Genomic DNA, 20570 nt, shown 5'->3' with positions numbered 1-20570 from the left:
CATGTCCAGATTAAGCCAGTCCACAAAAGCTACCCCGAAGGCTACGCACAAGACCACGAAACCACCCAAGATGAATCAGAGGCTTTTCTGCCTTTCCTCCCAGCGGAGTCGGCCCGTGTGGGGCTCCCGCGGCCGCCACGGTGGGGAAAGAGCTGGTCTGCATCTCAGAAAGGAGCAAGGGCGACAGCCGGAGCGGGAGGAAGGGGAACCGGGTCCAAGCCACATCGCTTCGGCCTCCGCGTCGGGCTGTGCGCGGCCAGCCACCAGTCACGTTGCCTGTTTTGTTCTTCACCTCCGTCCCAACTGCGGGGGTAGCTCCCCGGGTTGCCGAGGGGATGGAGGGAGGCGCGGGCGCATCCCTTCCACCCGGGCGGGCAGACGGCAGGGCGCTCACACGGTCACTGGCAACACCGCAGCCTGAACAAAACAGTGGCCTGTTACCGCCACCACCCCACGCTGTGCTCCCAGAATCACAGGTTTGGAGGATTTCTCCCAAGAAGGTTAAAGCTTTGAGTCTGTGTGCTCGACGGCCACATTTCGGTGAGAAGGGGAACCACCTAGACACCAGTCTCCACCTGCGTCCGCCGGCTCTCCTCCTCCCACCTCCGGTCGCCAGAGTGCCGCCCCCCAGAGCCCTCCCGGCCGTCCCCTCCTCGCCTTACGTCCTGACAACACAAGGCTGGCGGGCCGGGGCCTGAGGTACGACGAGCCGGGTCCTGAGGAAACGACGGGTCGCTCCTGAAAAAACGACGGGCCGGGTTCTCGGAGGGCGGCGGGGGGTCGCGGGGGGGGGGAGTCCTGGGGGCGTCGGTGGTGTGCGGGCCCGCTTGGCTCCCGGAAGCGCGCAGAAACCTGGCCGCACCAGACGCCGGCAGCACCTACTCCACCGCGACCCCCGGAAGTGGGTGGGCGCGCGACCCCCAGGCGGGCCCGTGATGCGGTGCGCCGCAGCCAATCGCGCGCGCCCGGCCTTGCGTCACGGCGAGGCCGGCCAATGGGCGCGGCCCTAACGGCCGCTTCCTGCCCGCCCCCTCGCCCCGGCAGCCGGGGGAGGGTCGACCCGCTAAGCCCCGCCGCCGAGGAGCGATCGCCGCGACCCCGCCCGCCGGGCGCCAGCCCAGGTGAGTGCGGCGGCGGGCCCGGGCCGTGGGATGGGCGCCCCGGCTTCTCCGGACAAGTTGGGGCGACGGAGGGCTGGGGATCCTCCTCACCCCGCGGCTGCGTTGGGTGGGAGACACTGTGTTCGTGCGCTTTTCTGCACACAATTCGGGGCGCCGTCGCCGTCCCCCGGAGCGCCCGGTGACGCCCCCGCTCCAGCCTTTGCGCTGGAGTGACTTGGGGAGCGGGTTCCTGGAGCCTGCGGGTTTAGAGGATCGGGCTGCGAGGAGCCCGTTTGTTCCTCCCCTAGGCAGCGGTAGGAGCAAATCTGCTTGTCGTGGGATTAGCAGGGGGCAGATGGTGAGGACCGGGCGCTCCGACTATGCCGCTGGTGACGGGGCACGGGGCCCACCTGTCGCCCAAGTGCACGGAGCCGGAATGAAACCAGGCTGACCCGCCCGCGATGATGAGGGGTGGGATGGGGTGGGGTTCATCCCCAGATGGCCGGCTCAAGGCATCTCCTGCCCAGTACCGCCCGGACCCTGCTTCAGGAAGGACTCAACCACCGGGCATGCCCTCCTATTTCCTCCCGTCTTTGGACCCTGATGTCGCTTTCCAACAGCCCCCGCAAGTGGCAGGCAGTAAGCAACCGCCAGAAGTCAGGGCTGGCTCTGTTTGCACAGGGGTGGGATTGACAGGGTGTGACAGAAAAACTAACAGGAAACCTTTCAGGAAGGAGCCTTAAGGCAGACGTGGGGAAACAGATGCTTTGGGAGCTCCGTTGGTCCCTCGTGTCCCTCCCTTTACCATACCCCGGCCCTACTCCCCCCACCCTCACTTTTTCTTGAGGACCTTTTGGTCTCTGAAGGTATCTTTTAGTAAACCTGTGCAGAAAGGCAGATGACTCTGACGTGGGCGATCAGGTGACTTCTTCGTGAATTGACAGAAGGTCCAACTGGAATTCATTGCGCAGAGAAGTTCTTGGTGAATCCAAGGTTGCTTTCTTGGAAAGTGTTCTCTCTAGCCCTACAAAACAAAGAAATCCCAGGATCCCAGAATCATGGGACTTAATACTCAAACCTCCATTCAAGAGTCCTCTGACCCAGTGGCCCTGCACTGGTTACCTGGTCACCTCACAGCCGGGAAGTGGCATATGGGGAGCTGGGGTGACATGCTGGCAAGAGCAGGAAGACGGTGAGGCTGGCCAAGGATGTTCACCCCCATCATTTAGCCGGGGAGCGCTGGTGCCTGTGTGTCCACTCTGAAGGGAGTTTGCAAACATAACCCCCACCCCGTCCTCCGCACTAGAGTCTTTTGTTAGCTGCCCCGAGGTTCAATTATGTCTATATGGAAATTAGTGCTTAGTCATTTCTCTGAAGGGAAGTGTTTCAAGTAAGCGAAAGTCACTATTCATTGAGCTCAACCTAGAGATAGCCTGACTTCACTGGTTTCTTATACGGTGAACTGTGACCCGAGAGATAGCTTTGAAGAGTGGATTTATATTCACATGACATCATAGGAGCCAACATTCCCTTCACCCCCCAAAATTCTTATTTTTCCCCCAAACAGTTTATGATGAGGATATTCAAACACATGGCCACGTTTAAAGAATTATGCAGTAAACACCCTTATACCCCCCACCTGAATTCCTCTATTGATCTTTTACTGTACTTGTTTTATTCTATACGTATCCACTTCTCATGACCTGACTTTAAGCCTTAAGTCATCGATGACATTCGGCCTCCCTGGAGCAGTATTTCCATCTTAGCCCAGGGAGTCGGCCGTGCCATGGATGGAGGTGGTGGTGATTATCCATAAACTTGGGGTGAACACCCACTATGTGCAGAGTGCTGTTAGGTGTTTGGAAATGAAGAGGCTGAAGACGCAGGCTGAGGAGGAAGGGATTTGATTTTTTTCTGTTTTCTAAGGGTTGAGAGATCGGCAGTAGTTTGAAATAGCAGGTGCCAAGTAATAAAACGGCACCAGTAATGCTCACGGAGTCCTTGCTGCCTACCGAGCACTGTCATAGGCTCTGTACTGTATTATCTCACTTCATCTTACGACTTCGTAAGTAGATCAGCATTCCTTTCTGCCTTTAACAAATTAAGAAATCGAGGGACGCCTGGGTGGTGCAGTCGTTAAGCGTCTGCCTTCGGCTCAGGGCGTGATCCCAGCGTTCTGGATTGAGCCCCACATCAGGGTCCTCGGCTGGGAGCCTGCTTCCTCCTCTCCCACTCCCCCTGCTTGTGTTCCCTCTCTCGCTGGCTGTCTCTGTCAAATAAAGAAATAAAAATATTTTTTAAAAAATTAAGAAATCGAGGCATAGAGAGGTGAGTCGGCTCCAGGTGGTGTCAGAAAGGGATGGAGCCGGGACCCAGATTTCAAGAGTCTGCAGTGTAGATGCCAGAGGGGGAGAGCGGACCCCCAGGCTTGGCCAGGCAGAATGGGTGTCTTGGGGTCACCACAGCTCTTCCATCTGGATGCAGATACCAGTTTTCAAATGGCTCCAGAAGGCTGGTTTTGTGACTTCCCATGTGTTTGACTGGGCCTAGGTACCACGGCGGAGAGGTCAGGGTTCCGGGATGTCTCCCAACGTGTGGCTCCTGTTCCTTCTGCTTCCCTTCTTCCTCATCCCTTGGTTATTTCCTCCCCAGCCTGTACTCTTCTTGGTATTTGTAAGACACGCTTTGTTCCAGAAGAGGCTGTGTGCCTGTAGCAGACGCTCCTGTTATCAGCCACTTTGCATCCGTCCTGCTGTCCCCAGCACCCACAGCCTCGGGTAGGCCGTGGGAGGGGAACAGCCTGGCCCAGCAGCTTCGAGGCACCTGGCCTGCCACTGTCTGTCTCCCAGTAGCTCTTCCCTCCTTCCTGCCCTGGGCTGTGGTGTGTCAGGCAGAGCTTCTCACTGCCCCCCACCCCCAGGCTGCTGTCATTCAGCTGTTTTATTTTGGCTAAAGTTCTGGCCTTGTGGCCCTGCCTTGGTAGGAGGCTTGACCCTACCAGAAGCCAGGCTCCAGGAATTAGGCCCTGGGGAACACCAGCACAGTCAGCCCTGGAGGTGTGGGGGTGGCCAGTGAAGGAACTTACCAGTTGCCTCGCCCATCCTGGCAGAAAGGAAGAGGACAGAAAAAGGAACAGGAGTGGAGGATGGCAGATGGGGAGGGATCAGGGAGGAGAGGGTGGTGGTCACCCAAGGAGGTTGAAGACAGGACCCCCACATCCCCGCCGTGGAGCTGCAGGGCTCCCACAGGATCTAGCTGGGGTGGCAGACCTGTGGGGATGCTTTCACCAAACCCGTATAGGATTGTCACCATGGGACCAGTGTAAGTGAGGGGACCTGCCCACCGCGGGGCAGAGGCCTCTCGGGGACACAGCGATGGGCATAGAATTGAACTAAATCCATGACTTTTCCTTTATTCTTTTGACAAGACAGCTAGGGAGGAAATGTGACCAAATAATGATAGTCATTCGATTTGGGGAGGTAGGTGCAATTTTTTTTCCCTCCGTACATTTTTGTATGTTTGAAAATAATGCCCATCATTAGAGGGAAGGAAAGAACAAAGAAGGAAACAGTGCCCTAGACTCTGGGAGCCAGGAGCTGGTGGCGGACACTGACGCCGGCCTCCTGCCTCCAGCTCTCCCCCCGCGGCCGCGGCCATGCCCAACTCCGTGCTGTGGGCCGTGGATCTCTTCGGGAAGGTGTACACGCTCTCCACGGCTGGGCAGTACTGGGAGCTCTGCAGGGCCAGCCAGCTGGAGTTCAAGCGCGTCAGCGCGACCACGCAGTGCTGCTGGGGCATCGCCTGCGACAACCAGGTCTACGTTTATGTGTGCGCCAGCGACGTCCCCATCCGCCGCCGGGAGGAGGCCTATGAGAATCAGGTGGGGTCATGTGTGTTTGGGTGGCTGCGTTGGGTCAGTTTTCTGGGAAGGAAGTCACCCCGCCCCAGACTTGTGGCCAAGTCCCACGTTCGTGTCCTTCGTGCTGCTTAAGGCCCGGATTGTGTAGTGCTCAGGGTCTTTGGGGCCAGAGTCCCCGTTGTGTCTTTATAAAGGCAGGCTGGCCAGGTCCGCACAAGGGTGGGCTCCCGGTGGTTTCCAAGAGCCCAGGAAGGGCCGTGACCTCTACTGCCTGCCCCTCGGGGCTCTGTGTCTGCGGCAGGTTCCCTGCCATGCTCAAGTGCTGGCTCTTGGTGACAACTGGGGGGCGGCTCTGATCCCTGATCTCCATCCTGGAGATCAGGAAGACCCCCTAGTAGCTGGGTCCCACTCACCCCAGAGAGGTCCCCAGCACCCCGGGCCAGCTGCAGGCCTCAGGCCTGTCTCTGCTTCCCGGCCCCCAGCGCTGGAACCCCGTGGGCGGCTTCTGTGAGAAGTTCCTGCCGAGTGACCGCTGGCAGTGGAGCGACGTGAGTGGGCTCCAGCACCGGCCGCTGGATGGGGTGGCGCTGCCCTCGCGGCACTGGGAGTGGGAGTCGGACTGGTACGTGGATGAGAACTTTGGAGGGGAACCCACCGAGAAAGGGGTAGGTGAATTTGGTTCCCCCTGGGGCTCCCCATTGGGGAAGGAGTGCTTTGGGCTGGACCTGTACCCCCGCGGCCGTCCCCAGCGCCCCAGCATCTAGCCTCAGGCAGCACCCTGCCTGCTCCCACTTGCTGCTTGGGGTAGGGGGGCGGTGGGTGCTTTGGGCCATACCACCGTCCCCCTCCCTCTCTTCCACCCTGCTCCCCGCCTGCCCCGGCTCTGTCCTTCCCCAGGAGCCTTACAGTCCCCCCGCCCCCCCGCCGCGTGGTATTTCAGGGGTGGACGTACGCCATCGACTTCCCCGCCACCTACACGAGAGACAAGAAGTGGAATTCTTGCGTGCGGCGGCGGCGGTGGATCCGGTACCGGAGATACAAGTCCCGGGACACCTGGGCCAAGGTCTGCGCTGAGCGAGGCCTGGGGGTGGGGTAGGGCGCAGATGGCAGTCCCACTGGTGGGGACAGAGTCCCATGGGACCCTGTCCCACAAACACCGTGGTACCATGTGTTCCTCCATTTGGAAGCTGGCCATACAGGAGGCCAGACTAGACGGTGGCCCAGGATGGCACAGAACATGACCTGACTGGTCTCCAGGCTGTTCTGTCCCGGACTAAGGCCCAGTCAGTGCACTTCTTCCAACCCCACTCCCACAGGAGCCACTCTGACTCTTGTGTTGTTCCCGTGACTCCAAAAAAACTTTCTAACTTTGGGATAGGAGGCCTGGACTAGGGTCCTGTGTGGCCTTGCGTGAGAGGAAGGCCTTGGACCCTCAGCACACCCCTCTGGAGGGTCCAAGTCCGTGAGGTGGGGCCGCTGGCCCCGCCTGCCAGCCCCTTGCCCTGGGAGCAGCCCAGAGAGCAGGCACAGAGCCAACACCATGCAGGGCTGACACCACGGGACCAGGTTCAGTGCTCGGCCCCTTCTAGGTGAGGGGATGGAGTCACAGCGGTTGGGCCACCGCAAGGCACAGAGCCAAGACCTTGCATGTATGTCTGTCTTCCATATGCAGAGCAGCAGTGACCCCTCGGGGACAGTGACCCAGGCCTGGAGGCCGATAGAGGGAGGACAGGGCAAACGGGGCCCCGGGCTAGGAGCTCTCTGTCCCAAAGCTGCCTTCTCCATGAAGTCAGGCAGGAGAACAGAAGGCAGTGTGCTGGGAGGTGGGAGGGTTGGAGCCCCCCCCCTCCCCCACTCAGGTGTCCACCGGGAGGGGAACAGTGCCATCTGCTGGCCAGCTGGCCACAGGTACTGACCGCCTCTGCCACGCACCTCCTTGTTTCAGATCCCTTCGAAGGATGACCCCAAGCAACTGCCCGACCCTTTCAATGACCTCTCTGTGGGGGGGTGGGAAATCACAGATGAGCCCGTGGGCCGCCTGTCCGTGTGGGCTGTGTCTCTGCAGGGAAAGGTAAGGCCTGTGTCCCCTGTGCCAAAGATGGGAGGTGGCTGAGGGAGGCTGGCTACAGACAGGAGCGGGGCAGGAGAGACTGGCCCTCAGGTGTCCTCCCAGAGGTGGAAGAGGGGTGGGGGGCTGCCCTCCTCGCCTCTTGTCCTTACAGCGGGGACTGCCGTGAGCAGACAAGGTGGCATGTTACTGGGGTCCCCATGGTAACCCCTCCTGTGAATCCTGCTATCCTGTAGTCCTACTCCTCCTGGAAGCCTCTGACATCCCGCCCCCTGCTTGGTCCTGGCCTGTCCCTTCTCTGAGCTCCCGGAGCATTGATCAGTGCCCACCGTGAGCTCAGAGGCCATCAGTAGTGTCTGCTCAGACATATTCTGAGCGCCCTGCCTGTTCCCTTCTGGGGACTCCCACACAGCAGTCTCCAAAAGTATTGTGGATGGGGGGAGGGAGGGGGCTGGGGGGAGGGATGTACATATGTATAGGTGAAGGGATAGGTGAAGGGACAGGTGGACAGATGGGTGACAGGTGAGTGGGTGGGTGGATGGATGGGTGATGGGTAGGTGGGGGGTGAGTGGGTAGATAGATGGGCTATGGGGAGGTGGGTATGTGGACAGATGGGCGATGGGTAGGTGGGGGGTGAGTGGGTAGATAGATGGGCTGTGGGTCGGAGGGGAGGTCGGTGGGTGGGTGTGTGGATATTTGGAGAGGAGAGGAGGTTCGTCTCTCAGAGTCCATGACTAAGGAGTAAAGCCAGCCCCTGATGGCAGGAGCAACGTAGGTGGTCCTGCCTGCAGGTGACTGACCTTCAGCTGTTTCAGAGCAGACTTCATCTATCCAGGACTCTTTATCACAAAGTCACCCAGACTCTCTGGGGCTTCAGGATAAACAGCAGGTTTTGATCAGGCTTACCTCTGGGGTCCTGTCTGGCCTAGGCTTAGGTCAAGCTGTAGTTGTGGGTTTTCTCTGAGTCGTGCTGGAGGATGGTGGGGAACTGGCCTGGGACAGAGCCTCCGTTGAGGGGCCATGCCCACCTGGATGCCGAGAGGGGAGAACAGGGGTGTGAGAGCAGTGTGGGTGGTCACTGCGTGCTGCCCTGCACCATTCCTGGGGGCCGAGAAAGGTATGACTAGGAGCCTGGGCTCCAGGAGGAGCTGGAGAGACATAGGGGCCCCCGAACCACCAGAGGGAGGCTGCCCGGGCGTGGTTCTGCAGTGTGGGCTGTAAGGGTGAGGTGAAGAGTTGGGAAGCCGTGGTCCCCAGGGTGAAGACAGGCTGGAAGAGGGTCCCCAGCCCTCCTGCACCTCGCAACAAGGTGTAGCCCCCTCCCGATGACACGAGCCAGTTTGGACATGATCAGGTGGCTCTGTCTTAAATATTTTATTATGCTCAGTGCTTTCGGGTTAAGGGGGGAAAGAAATGAATGTTTTAAACATTCGTATGCAAGGGATTTGGGGGTTTTCCCATTTAACCACCAAGGACCCCACTTTCCCTAGAGACAGTGTACTGAGAGTACATGGCCACTAGAGGGCACAGGACACCAGGCTGGGGCCAGAGGTCTGCCTGGGGCCTTAGGTGAGTGGGGAAGGGGTTCTTGCCAGTGGATGATCCAAAGGGGTTTGTCTCCCAGGATGGCTGAAATCCAGGGTTACATTTTTTTTTTAAAGATTTTATTTATTTATTTGACAGAGAGAGAGACAGCCAGCGAGAGAGGGAGCACAAGCAGAGGGAGTGGGAGAGGAAGAAGCAGGCTCCCAGCGGAGCAAGGAGCCCGATGCCGGGCTCGATCCCAGGACGCTGGGATCACGCCCTGAGCCGAAGGCAGACGCTTAACGACTGAGCCACCCAGGCGCCCCAAGGGTTACATTTTTTACAGGGGTGGGGGCATCTAATCTGGCATGAGGATCCCGATGGCAGTGGGGGCCGGGAGAGCAAGTCTGGACAGTCAGGGCCCCCTGGCCCCAGAGACTCTATGCCTGGCTCAGTTGTACGCTGATGCAAACGGAGCCAGCCTCCGGCAGCTCCCCTGTCGCGGAGGCCTGGCCAGACCCCGTCTGACCCTGCCGTGGGTTTCTCCGCCACCCAGGTGTGGTACAGAGAGGACGTCAGCCACCCCAACCCCGAAGGCTCATCGTGGTCCCTTGTGGACACCCCAGGGGAGGCGGTGCAGATCAGCTGTGGGCCCCACGACCTCCTGTGGGTCACGCTCTGGGAGGGGCAGGCCTTGGTCCGGGAAGGAATCAACAGGAACAATCCCAAAGGTGGGCAGCCCTACGCCCCATACAGGGAGAGGCAGGGGACGCCTAGCTTCTCCCCAGCGCTCTCGCTGATGGGGGCCGCCTGCTCTTTCTTCTGGGGCCGGGTAGGAAGTTCCTGGTCCATAGTGGAGCCTCCCGCCTCTGAAAACGGGATCGTGCACGTCTCCGTGGGGGTCGGCGTGGTCTGGGCCATCACCAAGGACCGGAAAGTAAGATGGGGTCACTGGGCGCTGGGGCCAAGGTCTCTGTTTCATTTCTTTACTTTGTTTTTTTTTTCTTGAAAGGAATCACTGGCCCATATGGGACTCGGACTCAGAGCTCCATGTTGAGGGCTGTGTGGTTTTTTGTTCTTGTAAGCGTGGTCTCAACCCCTTAGAACAAATCCAGCCAAGCACCATGCACTTTCTGGGGTTGAAGGCCTTGGTGATCTCCACGAAAAGCCTGCACCCCCATACCAAGCGCAGAACAACCGTATTTATCACTCAGTAGGCCATAACATTTCAAATAGTCAGATGCCAATTTTCTGAAACCCGCCACTAACTGAATATGTCCCTGCTGCTCCTGCCTGCTGCCAAGAGGTGCTAAACTGGTAGAATATTCTAGAAAGATTCAGACAGCCTTGTCTCCTGGAGGGGCAATGAATGCCCTCTGCCAGAGAAGAGACAGGAAGCTACCAGGATAGGTTATGACTGAGGGCAGGCGACCCTCAGCCATGTGGGACAGTGCCAAGCCCAGAGGGAGAAGCGGCAGGGGTGTGGAGAAGAGGGACCTGCATCACGTCTCCTTTCTCAGTGATGTGCTGTGCTCATTCGTGGCACGAACCAAAGGACCAGATTATTCATTTGTTCTTCCAGAGCCTTTGAAAACGGTCTTATTTCAGCGACCCTCCAAGGGGACATGTCTGTTTCTGACTTTCCCAGGTGTGGTTCCGAAGAGGCGTCAACTCACACAATCCCTGTGGCACCAGCTGGATCGAGATGGTCGGAGACATGATGATGGTGAACGTGGGGCTGAATGACCAGGTGCGCACGGGACTCCGAGCCGTGGGTCCCGACTGCCGGGGTCCGCAGCTCTTGCTCAGCAGAGGTCTCAGAGTGGGGGCTCCTGCTGCTTCCTGCTGCCCCTTCCAACCAGGCGTGATGCCAGCACGGGGCGGGGGGCCCAGCAGCTCCTCGGGCTCCTGGCCTGTGAGGGCACCCAGGGCACTGGCTCCGCCTGGGTCTCACAGTCCTTGCTCATCCCAGGCCCCTCCCCTCAGGATGCTCAGAGCGTTGGTGGTGAGCACAGACCAGGGGCGCACACCCCGGAGACTGGGAGGGTTTTGTTGAGAATTATTTGGGCAAAATCAGCGCAGCAAGTGAAGAATGAGACTGATTTTCCCGACTTTGTAGACACAGCATCTCTTGAATATAGTTTGTACAGCGAGGCAGCCTCATAGATGATAAGGTTTGATTGCTTTTAAGACTGACTGTGGGAAGGTGACTCCTTTCCCAGCGCACTGCCCTAGAAGCTCTTCCTGGGGGTGCTGGCCTTTTCTGTGGCCCCTTGCCGTCCTCGCACCCACCCCAGTCAGCGGGGTACACGGCGGTCAGGGGCAAGACAGGCGCTGGCTGGTGCACACGGGGACCGTGGATGGAGGCCAGCCTGCCACGGCCAAGTGATGGAGACACCGCAGTCCTCCCAGCAAGGCCACCTGACCACCCTGGGCAGGCTGTGGCCCTTTCGGCACCCCCACAGGCCAGAGCCCCAAATGGGCTGGTCCCTGGTCCCTTCAGCTGCTCGACACACCTTCCTTCCTCAGCACCCAAAGGCAGAGGGGAGGATGCCTGCCAAGCCACCTTTTTCATAGAAAGTGAGGTCAGGATCGAGGAGGCTATCTTGCATCCTTACAAAGACCCAGACCATCCTCTGGGTTCACTTGGGGAGCAGCTTTCCTCCCACCAGAGGTTACACGGAAGATGGGGACAGGAATGGACTCTGTGGCCCAGCACAGTGCCCAGTGGCATCACCACCTCCTCTGGACTCTGTCAGCCCAAAGCCCAGGGTCTGCCTGAGGTTGGGGAGCCAGGACAGGGTCCCTGCTTCTCCGGAGCTGGGTGCTGTGCCCTCCCCTGGTCCTCTCGGGGCTCTGTTCCCTGCACTGGACTCATGCACCCACGTCCCCTGCCATCAACACTTCCAGCCAAAACACTCATGTGCGCGCGCACACACCCCACCACACATATGGGGGGGGGGGACTTCGGCCTGCATTTGCAGACATGTCCTCTAGCCTTGGGGTGCTCTCCCTTACCCCTTGTCCTCTCCTTACACCCCCAAAGAGAAGGGATCCTTCCAGTCTGTGCTGGCCTCTGACCCAGCTGTGCCTGTCTCTGTGCCAGGTTTGGGGCATTGGCTGCGAGGACCGGGCCGTGTACTTCCGCCAGGGTGTTACCCAGAGCGAGCTCAGCGGGAAGACATGGAAGGCCATCGTCGCCGGCCGAGAGAGTGACCGATCGCACTCTGGTAGCTCGTCAAGTCTCCTCAGGTGATCCCAGGGGCAGCAGGGCACGGAGGACTCGGGTTGGGAAGGGCTCTCAGTGGCCTCGGTGGGCAGCGTCTGGGGGAGGCTGCGGCTTGGCCTCTCAGTGGGGTGCTGGGCCTTGTCGCAGGCAGGGAAAATCCAGGTTCGGCCCACAAGAGCCACGGCCTGTGAGGTCTCTCCCTTCCTGTGCCTGGTGCCAGGGCTCGGCCTGAGCGTGGCCCGTGGGGGCAGGCTGGGGGCTGGGTGGGAGGTGGCAGGTGGGTGAGGTTGGAATGTCCATCCGTGTTGGAGCCGGGGGTCGTCCCTAAACAGGGCTGGCCCACTGGTTCTGAAGTCTCAAGGTCTGGGAGAGAAAAGGCTTCTCTGTCAAAGGAAAGCAGAGAAGACAGACGGCCCCTTTAGTCTAGAACAGGGACCTCAGATTTGGCCGTGCACCAGAAACACCCAGAAGGCTTGTCCCTGCACAGATGTCCAGGCCCCGGCCCCAGAGCTTCTGTTCCCGCAGAATTTTGCCTTCAGTAGATTTTGCCTTCTTTGCACGGCCCCAGGGGTGCCCACTGCTACAGCTCTGAGGACCACGTCTTGAGAGCCGTGGGGGTAGGGAGTGTGGATGATTCCCGGCTCTGCCCACTGGTCTTAACTACGGGCAGGTGACTTAGGGTCTCAGCGCGGGGGACGCCTCAGCTCTGTACCGTGAATGTCCGCAGTACTTACCCGCCCAGTCCTGTGGCACAGGGGCCCTCGGGACAGCGCTCCACAGCAGCATGGGCCCTCCCCAGACCCTGGGCCACATGCCTTCGCTCCCCCAGCATGGCGGTCTTCGCTCTGCTGCACCGAACGCCCGGAGGCCCAGGAGGCGGGCTGAACTTTCCTTGTTTACCTGAGGGTTTAGGCTCTCAGCTGGCAGTACTCAGATATTGGAATCAGCTGAGAAGCTTCGAAAACTGATGCCAAACCTTAGATTTGGCACTGGCCTCTTAGATAAGACCGGAAGCACTGGAAATGAAAGGAAGAATAGAGACATTGGAATTTCATCAAAATTAAAAACTTTTGTGCATCAAAGGGTGCCATCAGGAAAAGGAAGAGACATCTAGAATATATAAAGAGCTCTTACAACTTACAACGAGCAGACAACTCAATTTAAAAAGGGCAAGGGACTGGAATAGACATTTCTCCCAAGTAGATATGCCAGTGGCCGACAAACATATGAAAAGACACTCAGCGTCGTTAGTCATCAGGGAAAAACAAACCAAAACCACAAACGAGATACCACTTCACACCCACCGGGAGAGCTGTCTGTAGTCAAAAAGAAAGGCGGTACCAAGTGTTGACGAGATGGGGAGAAATTGGGACCCCCGTGCAGTGCCAGGGCGGCCGCTGTGGAAAACAGTCTGGCAGTTGCTCAAGTTGAAGATAGAGCGACCCCCTGACCCAGCACTCGCACCCCTGGATCTACACCCAGAAGAACGGAAAATAGACGTCGAAACAAAAATTCATGTATGAATGCTTATAGAAGCCTTATTCACAGTAGCCAAAATGTACGAACCACTCAGACGTCCCTCCACAGGTGACTAAACAAAATGTGGCATACCCACACAGCAGAATATTCTTCGGCGACGAAAGGAAGTACTGAGCCACGCTACAACATGGGTGAACCTTGACCTCATCATAGGAAGCGGGAGAAGCCAGTCACAGAAGACCGCATACGACGCGAAGCCATTTATACGCAGCTTCCAGAAGAGGCGAATCCACAGGGACAGAAGGGCGATCGGTGGAGGCGGGGGGTGGGGAAGCGGGGGAGAGTATGGAGAGTGGCTCCGTAACGGGGTCGGGGTTTCCATGTGGGGGTGACGACAAAGTTCTGGAACAAGGTCGTGGCAGTTGTTGCGTAACCGTGTGGGTGTTTAATGCCACGTCATTTGCGATGGTAAATATTACATGTATTTTGCCACAATAAGAAAATAATACTACCCCCAGATTTCCACCCCCAGATAAATGATAACGATCGGCCTGGGGTGCGACCTGGCTGTTCCAGCTCTTCGGGAGGTAGCTGTCCCTGTGTGTGTGACACGGTACGGCTGCAGCTTGTCCGGGGTCATAACGGACGAGCCAGGCCTGCCCACAGCAGTGCGTGGCCTTCCCTCACAGAGGTCACGGGTCTGCCCCCTTTTGTCCCCAGTGCTGGCTGCTTTTTTGGCGACGAGGTAAGGGGCAGTGGTGAGTCCTGCGCACCGAGCGACACGGATGCCTCTTTGGAAGCCGACAGACCGGGGCCTGACCAGCCTGTTCCTGCAGAGTCTATGGACGGTCCCAGGAACCCCAGGGACAGCTTGGCCTCAGGCCCAGGCACCGGCAGGACCACAGAGTGTGCCGTGGAGCTCGCTGGCCCGGCCACTCAGACTCCTGGGCCCGGGCCTCGCCCTGGCCCGGCCTCCACCCCGGCCGAACTGCCCTGGACCAATATTGACCTGAAGGAGTCCAAGAGAGCACCCAACCACTCGGCTGCTGTCTTTCCAGAGACCACGGGCCTCTCCTCGCTGGGGCTCCTCCCACTGGGCTTGGAGGAGCCCTACGGGGCCGATGACCACCCGCTGTGGGCCTGGGTGTCCGGAGGAGGCTGTGCCGTGGAGGCCCACGCCGTACTCAAGTGGTTCACTGTCCAGTCGGGTAAGCGCAGGTGTCGGAGGGCCCAGCCCCCCCGAGGGTGCTCCTTGCGGGGGGTACCAGAGGAGGGAGCCCTGGCCTGCTGCCCAGCTGTGGGTGGGCCGGGCGCCTGGCCCTGAGGCTCTGCTGGCCTGCAGGCCTGTCCCCCTCGGTGCAGACGCTCTCCTTGTCCATCATGCCGGCCCAGACCGCTGCCTGGCGGAAGCAGATCTTCCAGCAGCTCACGGAAAGGACCAAGCGGGAGCTGGAGCACTTCCGGCACTACGAGCAGGCTGTGGAGCAGGTGGGCAGTTCCCGGAGGCACCGTCCTTCAGCTGGTGCCCACTGAGCGCCCACAGTAGACTGTTCCAAGGGGGAGGTGGAGGAGACAGAGATGCATCCTCTGTCCTACCAGCTCAGAGGCGAAGCCGTCCCTTCTGGGCCCCATAGATTCCAGGATGAAGATATGAGTCCGATTAGACTCATCCATCTGGAAGAACTCAGGCCCCATTGTGCTCCAGGCACAGCCTCGGCCCTGGACACCTCAGTGGGAGGCATGGAGAGGGGAGTGCTGTCCCCTGGAAGGGACCCCAAGAACCAAGATAGTGTGGCGTTTGATTGAGATGAGTGAAGACAGGGTTGAGGGCTGGCCCGGAGCCCCTCAGGCAGAGCCCAGCCCCTGGAGGCCCACAGCCAGGTTGGGAGGCAGAAGCTACACGAAGCACATGGCTCCTCGGGCCTGGGCTGCTAGTGCAGAAGCATCTTGCTGGGTCCGAAGCGTCGGGCCTCCAGACACAGGCGGGCCAGGTGTGGGCCCCAGCTTTGCCACTGACTCCCTCAGTGACGTTGGGTCAGGCACAGAACCTCCCTGAGCCTCAGCTGCCCCATCTAGAGCATGGGGTAAGAGTGTTGACCCCACAGGCTGTTTGAGAATTAGGAGGGTGTGCAGAGACAACACTGGCTTGGGGGCCCGGTGCCTGTTGGGTGTATGATAGCGCCACCTTGGTCATTAGGGGAAGTTAGGGAGCTGGGAGCGCTGCGCCGGAGCCCCCTGTGAGGCAGTGAAGGCTCCAGCGCGGCCCTGGGGTGCTGGGAGCTGGGTACACATGGGGCCGGAGTCTGGGGCCCCAGGGGCCTACCTGTGACTCTTGGGTCCTGTGCCACAGTCAGTGTGGGTGAAGACGGGGGCCCTGCAGTGGTGGTGCGACTGGAAACCCCACAAGTGGGTGGACGTCCGCGTGGCCCTGGAGCAGTTCACAGGGCTCGACGGGGCTCGGGACAGCATCCTCTTCATCTACTATGTGGTCCACGAGGAGAAGAAGGTGTGTGGAGGCTCCCAGGGGAGGGGGGCCCAGCGCTGGCCCGAGGGGACAGCAGCCGCGGTCAGTGGCCGGCAGGTGTGTGCAGGTCCCTGCCGCAGTCTCAGCGAGCCCCCTCCTCACGGAGCTGCTGACGGTCACTGGGGTTTCAGCTCAGGGAGTTAAAGCCCCTCCGCCCTCCCAGCACTGGGGTTCGAACCTAGTCATTTGGGTTCACGAGCGCCCTTGTCGACATCAAGAATGTCACCAAGGCACTTGCTCATGAACGAGGCTTCCCTACTGAGCACGCTGGGTCCCAGAGCCCACCACTCGAACCCACAGGCCCCGGGGGCACCCCTAGGACTGGCTCTCTGGAGCCAGGGGTGCCCCAGGCCATCCCTGTCCCTCCACCATGGCACGGGCTCCACCCAGAGGCCCACTGTGCCCCCAGCCCCACAGGTCCCCGTCTGGCCTGGTGACAGCCCTGCCCCCACCCTCTGTCAACAGTACATCCACGTGTTCCTCAACGAGGTGACGGTGTTGGTCCCCGTGCTCAATGAGACCAAGCACTCCTTCGCCCTGTACACGCCCGAGAGGACCCGGCAGAGGTGGCCTGTGCATCTGGCTGCTGCCACCGAGCAGGACATGAATGACTGGGTGAGTGGACATGAAGGACGGGCCGGGCTCCAAGGGCAGCGCTCCCGGGGCTGCCCGGCCTCGGCCTGCCGCCCACCCCCTTCCCAGCGCTGACCGGTCGTTTCCCCACGCCAGCTTGCCCTGCTCAACCTGTCCTGCTGCGAGAGCCGGAGGGTCCACGGCCGCCCCTCCCCACAGGCCATCTGGTCCATCACCTGCAAGGGGGACATCTTTGTGAGCGAGCCCAGCCCGGACCTGGAGGCCTCCGAGCACATGCTGCCGTGCGACCAGATGTGAGTCAGCTGTGCTCAGGGCTCGAGTCTCCCTGGGCCTGTTGGAGGACCCCGAGGGGGACCAGAAGCCTGGCATTTAGGGTGGGAAGGCAGATGGGGACCCAGGAGGGGACACAATGCTCCCAGTTCTGACCCAGGGCTTCCCCTAGGTCCCTCTGAGCCCCTGAGGACCAGGGGGAATGTAGGTGAGACCAGGAGGCCCCACTCAGGAGGGGACAGTGGATGCTTGTGTCCGCCCTTCGTTCATCCATTCTTGGCCCTGGTTGCCCATCACCCAGATGGACAAGTCAGACGACCTCCAGGGACAGTGGGCAGGACCTTGGCACACGGGAGGGTGACCCAGGTGGCACCCTGCACTCTGCCCACTCGGGAGGCTGTGCTGTCACCCCTCAGTGTGCTGGCCCGAGTCGTGGCTCATCCAGATGAGACGGCCCTGCCTTCTGCCCCCACATGCCTGGCCCAGACCCCCAGGGGCCATGAGGAACAGGGGCTGCTGGCTCGGACCCCCTACCGCCACCCCGCAGACCCTTAGTCTCCTGCACCCACTCTGGGGCCGCGTTAGCTCCCATCGCTACTGGATGGGAAGGCAGGCAGGTGCCATTGTCCTTAATAAAGTCCACCGTTCGGAGCCCAAAGATGAGTCAAAATCGGATGTTCGAGGGAGGCCAGTGAGCCAAAAGCGCTGTCGGGGTAGAAGGCTGGCAAGGTGTGCGGGGACGCGCGTCTCCATGACCTCTCTCCCCTCGCTCCAGGTTCTGGCGGCAGATGGGAGGCCACCTGCGGGTGGTGGAGGCCAACGGCCGGGGTGTGGTGTGGGGCATTGGCTACGACCACACGGCCTGGGTCTACACTGGCGGCTACGGCGGAGGCTGCTTCCAAGGTGAGAGCAGCCTGGATGCGGAGGCTGGCAGGACCAGCTCCCTGAGCTCTGCCCACAGCCTTCCCGGGCCAGTCCCTCCTCTAATCCCACCTGGCTTCCCTGCCCCACTCCAGAGCCACTGTCCCAGTGTTGGCTCTTGGCAGACAGCGGGCTGACAGGTGACCTTCACCACAGCCAGCCTCCACAGAGAATGGTCCCAGAGCCAGCCCTCGAGGTGTGAGAGCCGGGAGACCAGGCCTGGCCTCCAACATGCCTTCCTGGGCACCCACAGCTGAGCTGGGGGCTTTGAAGCTTCTAGAAGGCAGCTGCCAGAGCCTCCACTGTGTCCAACCCCTCATTTCACAGACAACGCCCAGGGCATAATGGGGTGGCCCCAGGACCTGGGTCACGTGAGTCCCAGGCCTGAATTCTAGACCCTGAATAGCTGGGTCATGCCCTCGGGGGTGCCAGTTTGCTGAACCCCTGTTGGCTCCCCAAGTTCTGGGCAACAAGGTCCTGTGTCTCCTCCAGGGAAATGCAGGCAGAAACAGACTCTCAAGTGGCAAGTTCCAAGCCACAGCCCACATGCCCTACAGTGAGGGACGGCCAATCCTGGAGAGCCAGGTGTGGTCCCCTGAGACCACGGGAACCGCACATCTTCCTCATTTGTGAGGCAGGAACTTTACAGATGAGATTGGGGCTGGTGGACGCTGTGTGAGTGTTAATACGGAGGGAGCTGCTGGGCCCCCGCACCCTCCCGGTGCCTGGTCAGTGGGAAGACAGGGAGAGAAGAGGTGCAGCCAAGAACAGGGTGTGAGAGGAGCTAGAGGTGGCATGGACAGGAGACGTAATGCGCAGCAGGGTCTGCTCGTGGGGGGTGTCACCCCAGAATAATCACACTGCGAGAACCCCAAGCCAGGCACGTGAACCCCTGTCTGCTGGCCCTCCCCGCTCTCTGCGGCCTTCAGGGCTTCAGACGGAAGCCTGAGTCCCCAGCCGGCAGCCTCCTCTCCCCGCAGGCCTGGCCAGCAGCACCAGTAACATCTACACGCAGTCGGACGTGAAGTGCGTCTGCATCTACGAGAACCAGCGCTGGAACCCCGTCACGGGCTACTCCGGCAGGTGAGCGGTGCGGGCGCCAGCCGGGGGGCTGCCCGGCCCAGGCCACGGTCGTGACGGCAACACAGAGATGGTGTGTGGTGGCCTCACCATCGGGTCCTCGAGGGCGACCCAGCTCGTCTAAGCTCCACTGCACCTCAGACGGGGAGATCGTTCATGACCTTCCAGTGTCGCACGGCTTGAAGGATTTCCTTGTTCATCAATATTTGTGGGTTTCTCTGTTCACCCCAGTAAATCAGGGTTTGAGCTTTGCTGAGGCAGTTGGTACACGGTGCCGGAGTATGTCCTGGAGACCTGTGCGTGGGCTGTGTGATGTCTGCACAGAATGCTGGCCTGCTTGCATCCTCACTTCCTCCGCAGTCCTTCAGAAGAGGGACAGGGCAGCCACGGGCTCTCTGGTCCCCGCAGAGCATGCACACCAAGGGCCACGGCTCCTGCCACCTGAGCCTTGTGGCCACCTGCCCAACACCACCGTGTGGGGCCTGTCGCTCTGTGAGTGTCTGGGTTGGCTCGGCCACTGTCACCAAGCGCCACACACTGGGCAGTCTGAACCATGGACGTTCCTTCTCTCCCCGTCTGGAGGCTGAGGAGTCTAGAATCAAGGTGTGGGCAGGGCCACTTCCCTCTGAGGCCTGTGAGGGACAGTCCACTCCCAGCCTCTCTCCTGGAGGCCTCCGCTGTCCCTTGGTTTGTGGCAACGTCCCTCCCGTCTTCACATCACTTCCCTTATTTGGGAAATTTGAACTCAGGACACTGTCGTATTGGTTTGGGGCGCACTCTAGTGACTCCATTCTGACTTGGTCACCTGCAGAGTCCTTCTTTCCAAGTAAGGTCACCCTCACGGGTACTGGGGTTAGGGCTTTGACATCTTTTGGGGGCACAGCAGCCCGTAAGAGGGGAAGAGGTGGGCTCTCAGCTCTCAGGCGGATAGTCTGGCTGCAGGTGCCGCCCAGGCTCCCACGTGTCGGGAGGTCAACAGGTTGCTGTCCCCGCCCCCTGGGGCAGTTCTGTTTTTCACGTCTTTGGAGATGCAGGAGTCCCAGGTGCTCGTGTCTTATCTGTCACCAGCTGGGTGCTGGCCGGTCTCTCCTCTTCCGAGTCACCCCAGCACCCCCGTTGTCCACCACAGGGGTCTGCCCACCGACCGGTACATGTGGAGTGACGCCTCGGGGCTGCACGAGTGCACCAAGGCCGGCACGAAGCCCCCGTCCCTGCAGTGGACCTGGGTGAGCTCCGGGCTGCGGGGCGGGGGCTGGCGCCGGGGGCTGCCCATGCTGACCCACCTCTCCTCCAGGTTTCTGACTGGTCTGTGGATTTCAGTGTTCCGGGGGGCACGGACCAGGAGGGGTGGCAGTACGCCAGTGACTTCCCTGCGTAAGCATCTCTCTGCGTGGGGAGGGGCCCTCGCCTGCCCTGCCGCCCGGCATCGCTCCAGCCCCCGCAAGCAGCCGGGTGTGGCTGAGGAACAGACCTGGGCTGCTTGATCAGGGGTGGCTTTGGGGAGCCTTGGTCCAGGCCTTGGGTGCTGGGCGCGGGTGGCTGGAGGGAGGTGTCGGGTGAAGAGGCAGATTGAACAAAGTATGGAGTGAGGCCAGCGCCTTCCTGAGAAGCCAAGGGAGAAGTGGGTGACAGGTCCATAAAGCTGGGAGGCCCTGGTGGCCGGTGGGCACGTGGCACTGGTGTGCAGCAGACCCTTCACGGTGCACAAGTTACATCCATGTGGACGATAGAGCTGTGGGAGCCCGAGCCAGGGCCTCTGAGCAGGCCCAGCCCCGGGGATGAGGCAGGTGTCTCGGACAGGCAAGCCCACAGGCTCCCCTTCAGCCACAGCCAAGCCTCCCGGACTTGACCCTCCCCTTGTCTCTGGGCCTCAGCTCGACTGTTCTGCAGAAGGGCTCTGACAGGGCGGGGGGGGGGGGGGG

General features: G+C 60.4%; 1 protein-coding gene across 1 annotated transcript in view; it reads left to right on the top strand.

Annotated features, from left to right (window-relative positions):
- Nucleotides 1-1066: 1066 nt before the first annotated feature.
- The window catches only part of TECPR1 (tectonin beta-propeller repeat containing 1), a 24648-nt gene continuing 5144 nt past the window's right edge, over nucleotides 1067-20570 (top strand). The window contains exons 1-18 of the mRNA XM_040634774.1: nucleotides 1067-1121; nucleotides 4734-4980; nucleotides 5442-5624; nucleotides 5900-6022; nucleotides 6905-7030; nucleotides 9108-9282; nucleotides 9388-9488; nucleotides 10200-10301; nucleotides 11658-11803; nucleotides 13980-14467; nucleotides 14602-14747; nucleotides 15610-15765; nucleotides 16249-16398; nucleotides 16513-16670; nucleotides 17423-17550; nucleotides 18549-18651; nucleotides 19778-19874; nucleotides 19943-20022. Coding sequence (XP_040490708.1) covers nucleotides 4756-4980; nucleotides 5442-5624; nucleotides 5900-6022; nucleotides 6905-7030; nucleotides 9108-9282; nucleotides 9388-9488; nucleotides 10200-10301; nucleotides 11658-11803; nucleotides 13980-14467; nucleotides 14602-14747; nucleotides 15610-15765; nucleotides 16249-16398; nucleotides 16513-16670; nucleotides 17423-17550; nucleotides 18549-18651; nucleotides 19778-19874; nucleotides 19943-20022 — 2687 coding nt within the window. The 5' untranslated portion in view covers nucleotides 1067-1121; nucleotides 4734-4755. The remainder of the gene's footprint in view (nucleotides 1122-4733; nucleotides 4981-5441; nucleotides 5625-5899; nucleotides 6023-6904; nucleotides 7031-9107; nucleotides 9283-9387; nucleotides 9489-10199; nucleotides 10302-11657; nucleotides 11804-13979; nucleotides 14468-14601; nucleotides 14748-15609; nucleotides 15766-16248; nucleotides 16399-16512; nucleotides 16671-17422; nucleotides 17551-18548; nucleotides 18652-19777; nucleotides 19875-19942; nucleotides 20023-20570) is intronic.

Source organism: Ursus maritimus, unplaced genomic scaffold, assembly GCF_017311325.1.
Source record: "Ursus maritimus isolate PB19 unplaced genomic scaffold, ASM1731132v1 scaffold_2, whole genome shotgun sequence".
Classification (NCBI taxonomy): domain Eukaryota; kingdom Metazoa; phylum Chordata; class Mammalia; order Carnivora; family Ursidae; genus Ursus; species Ursus maritimus.
The sequence above is the reverse complement of the archived record's forward strand: the minus strand, read 5'-3'. Positions and strand labels throughout refer to the sequence as shown.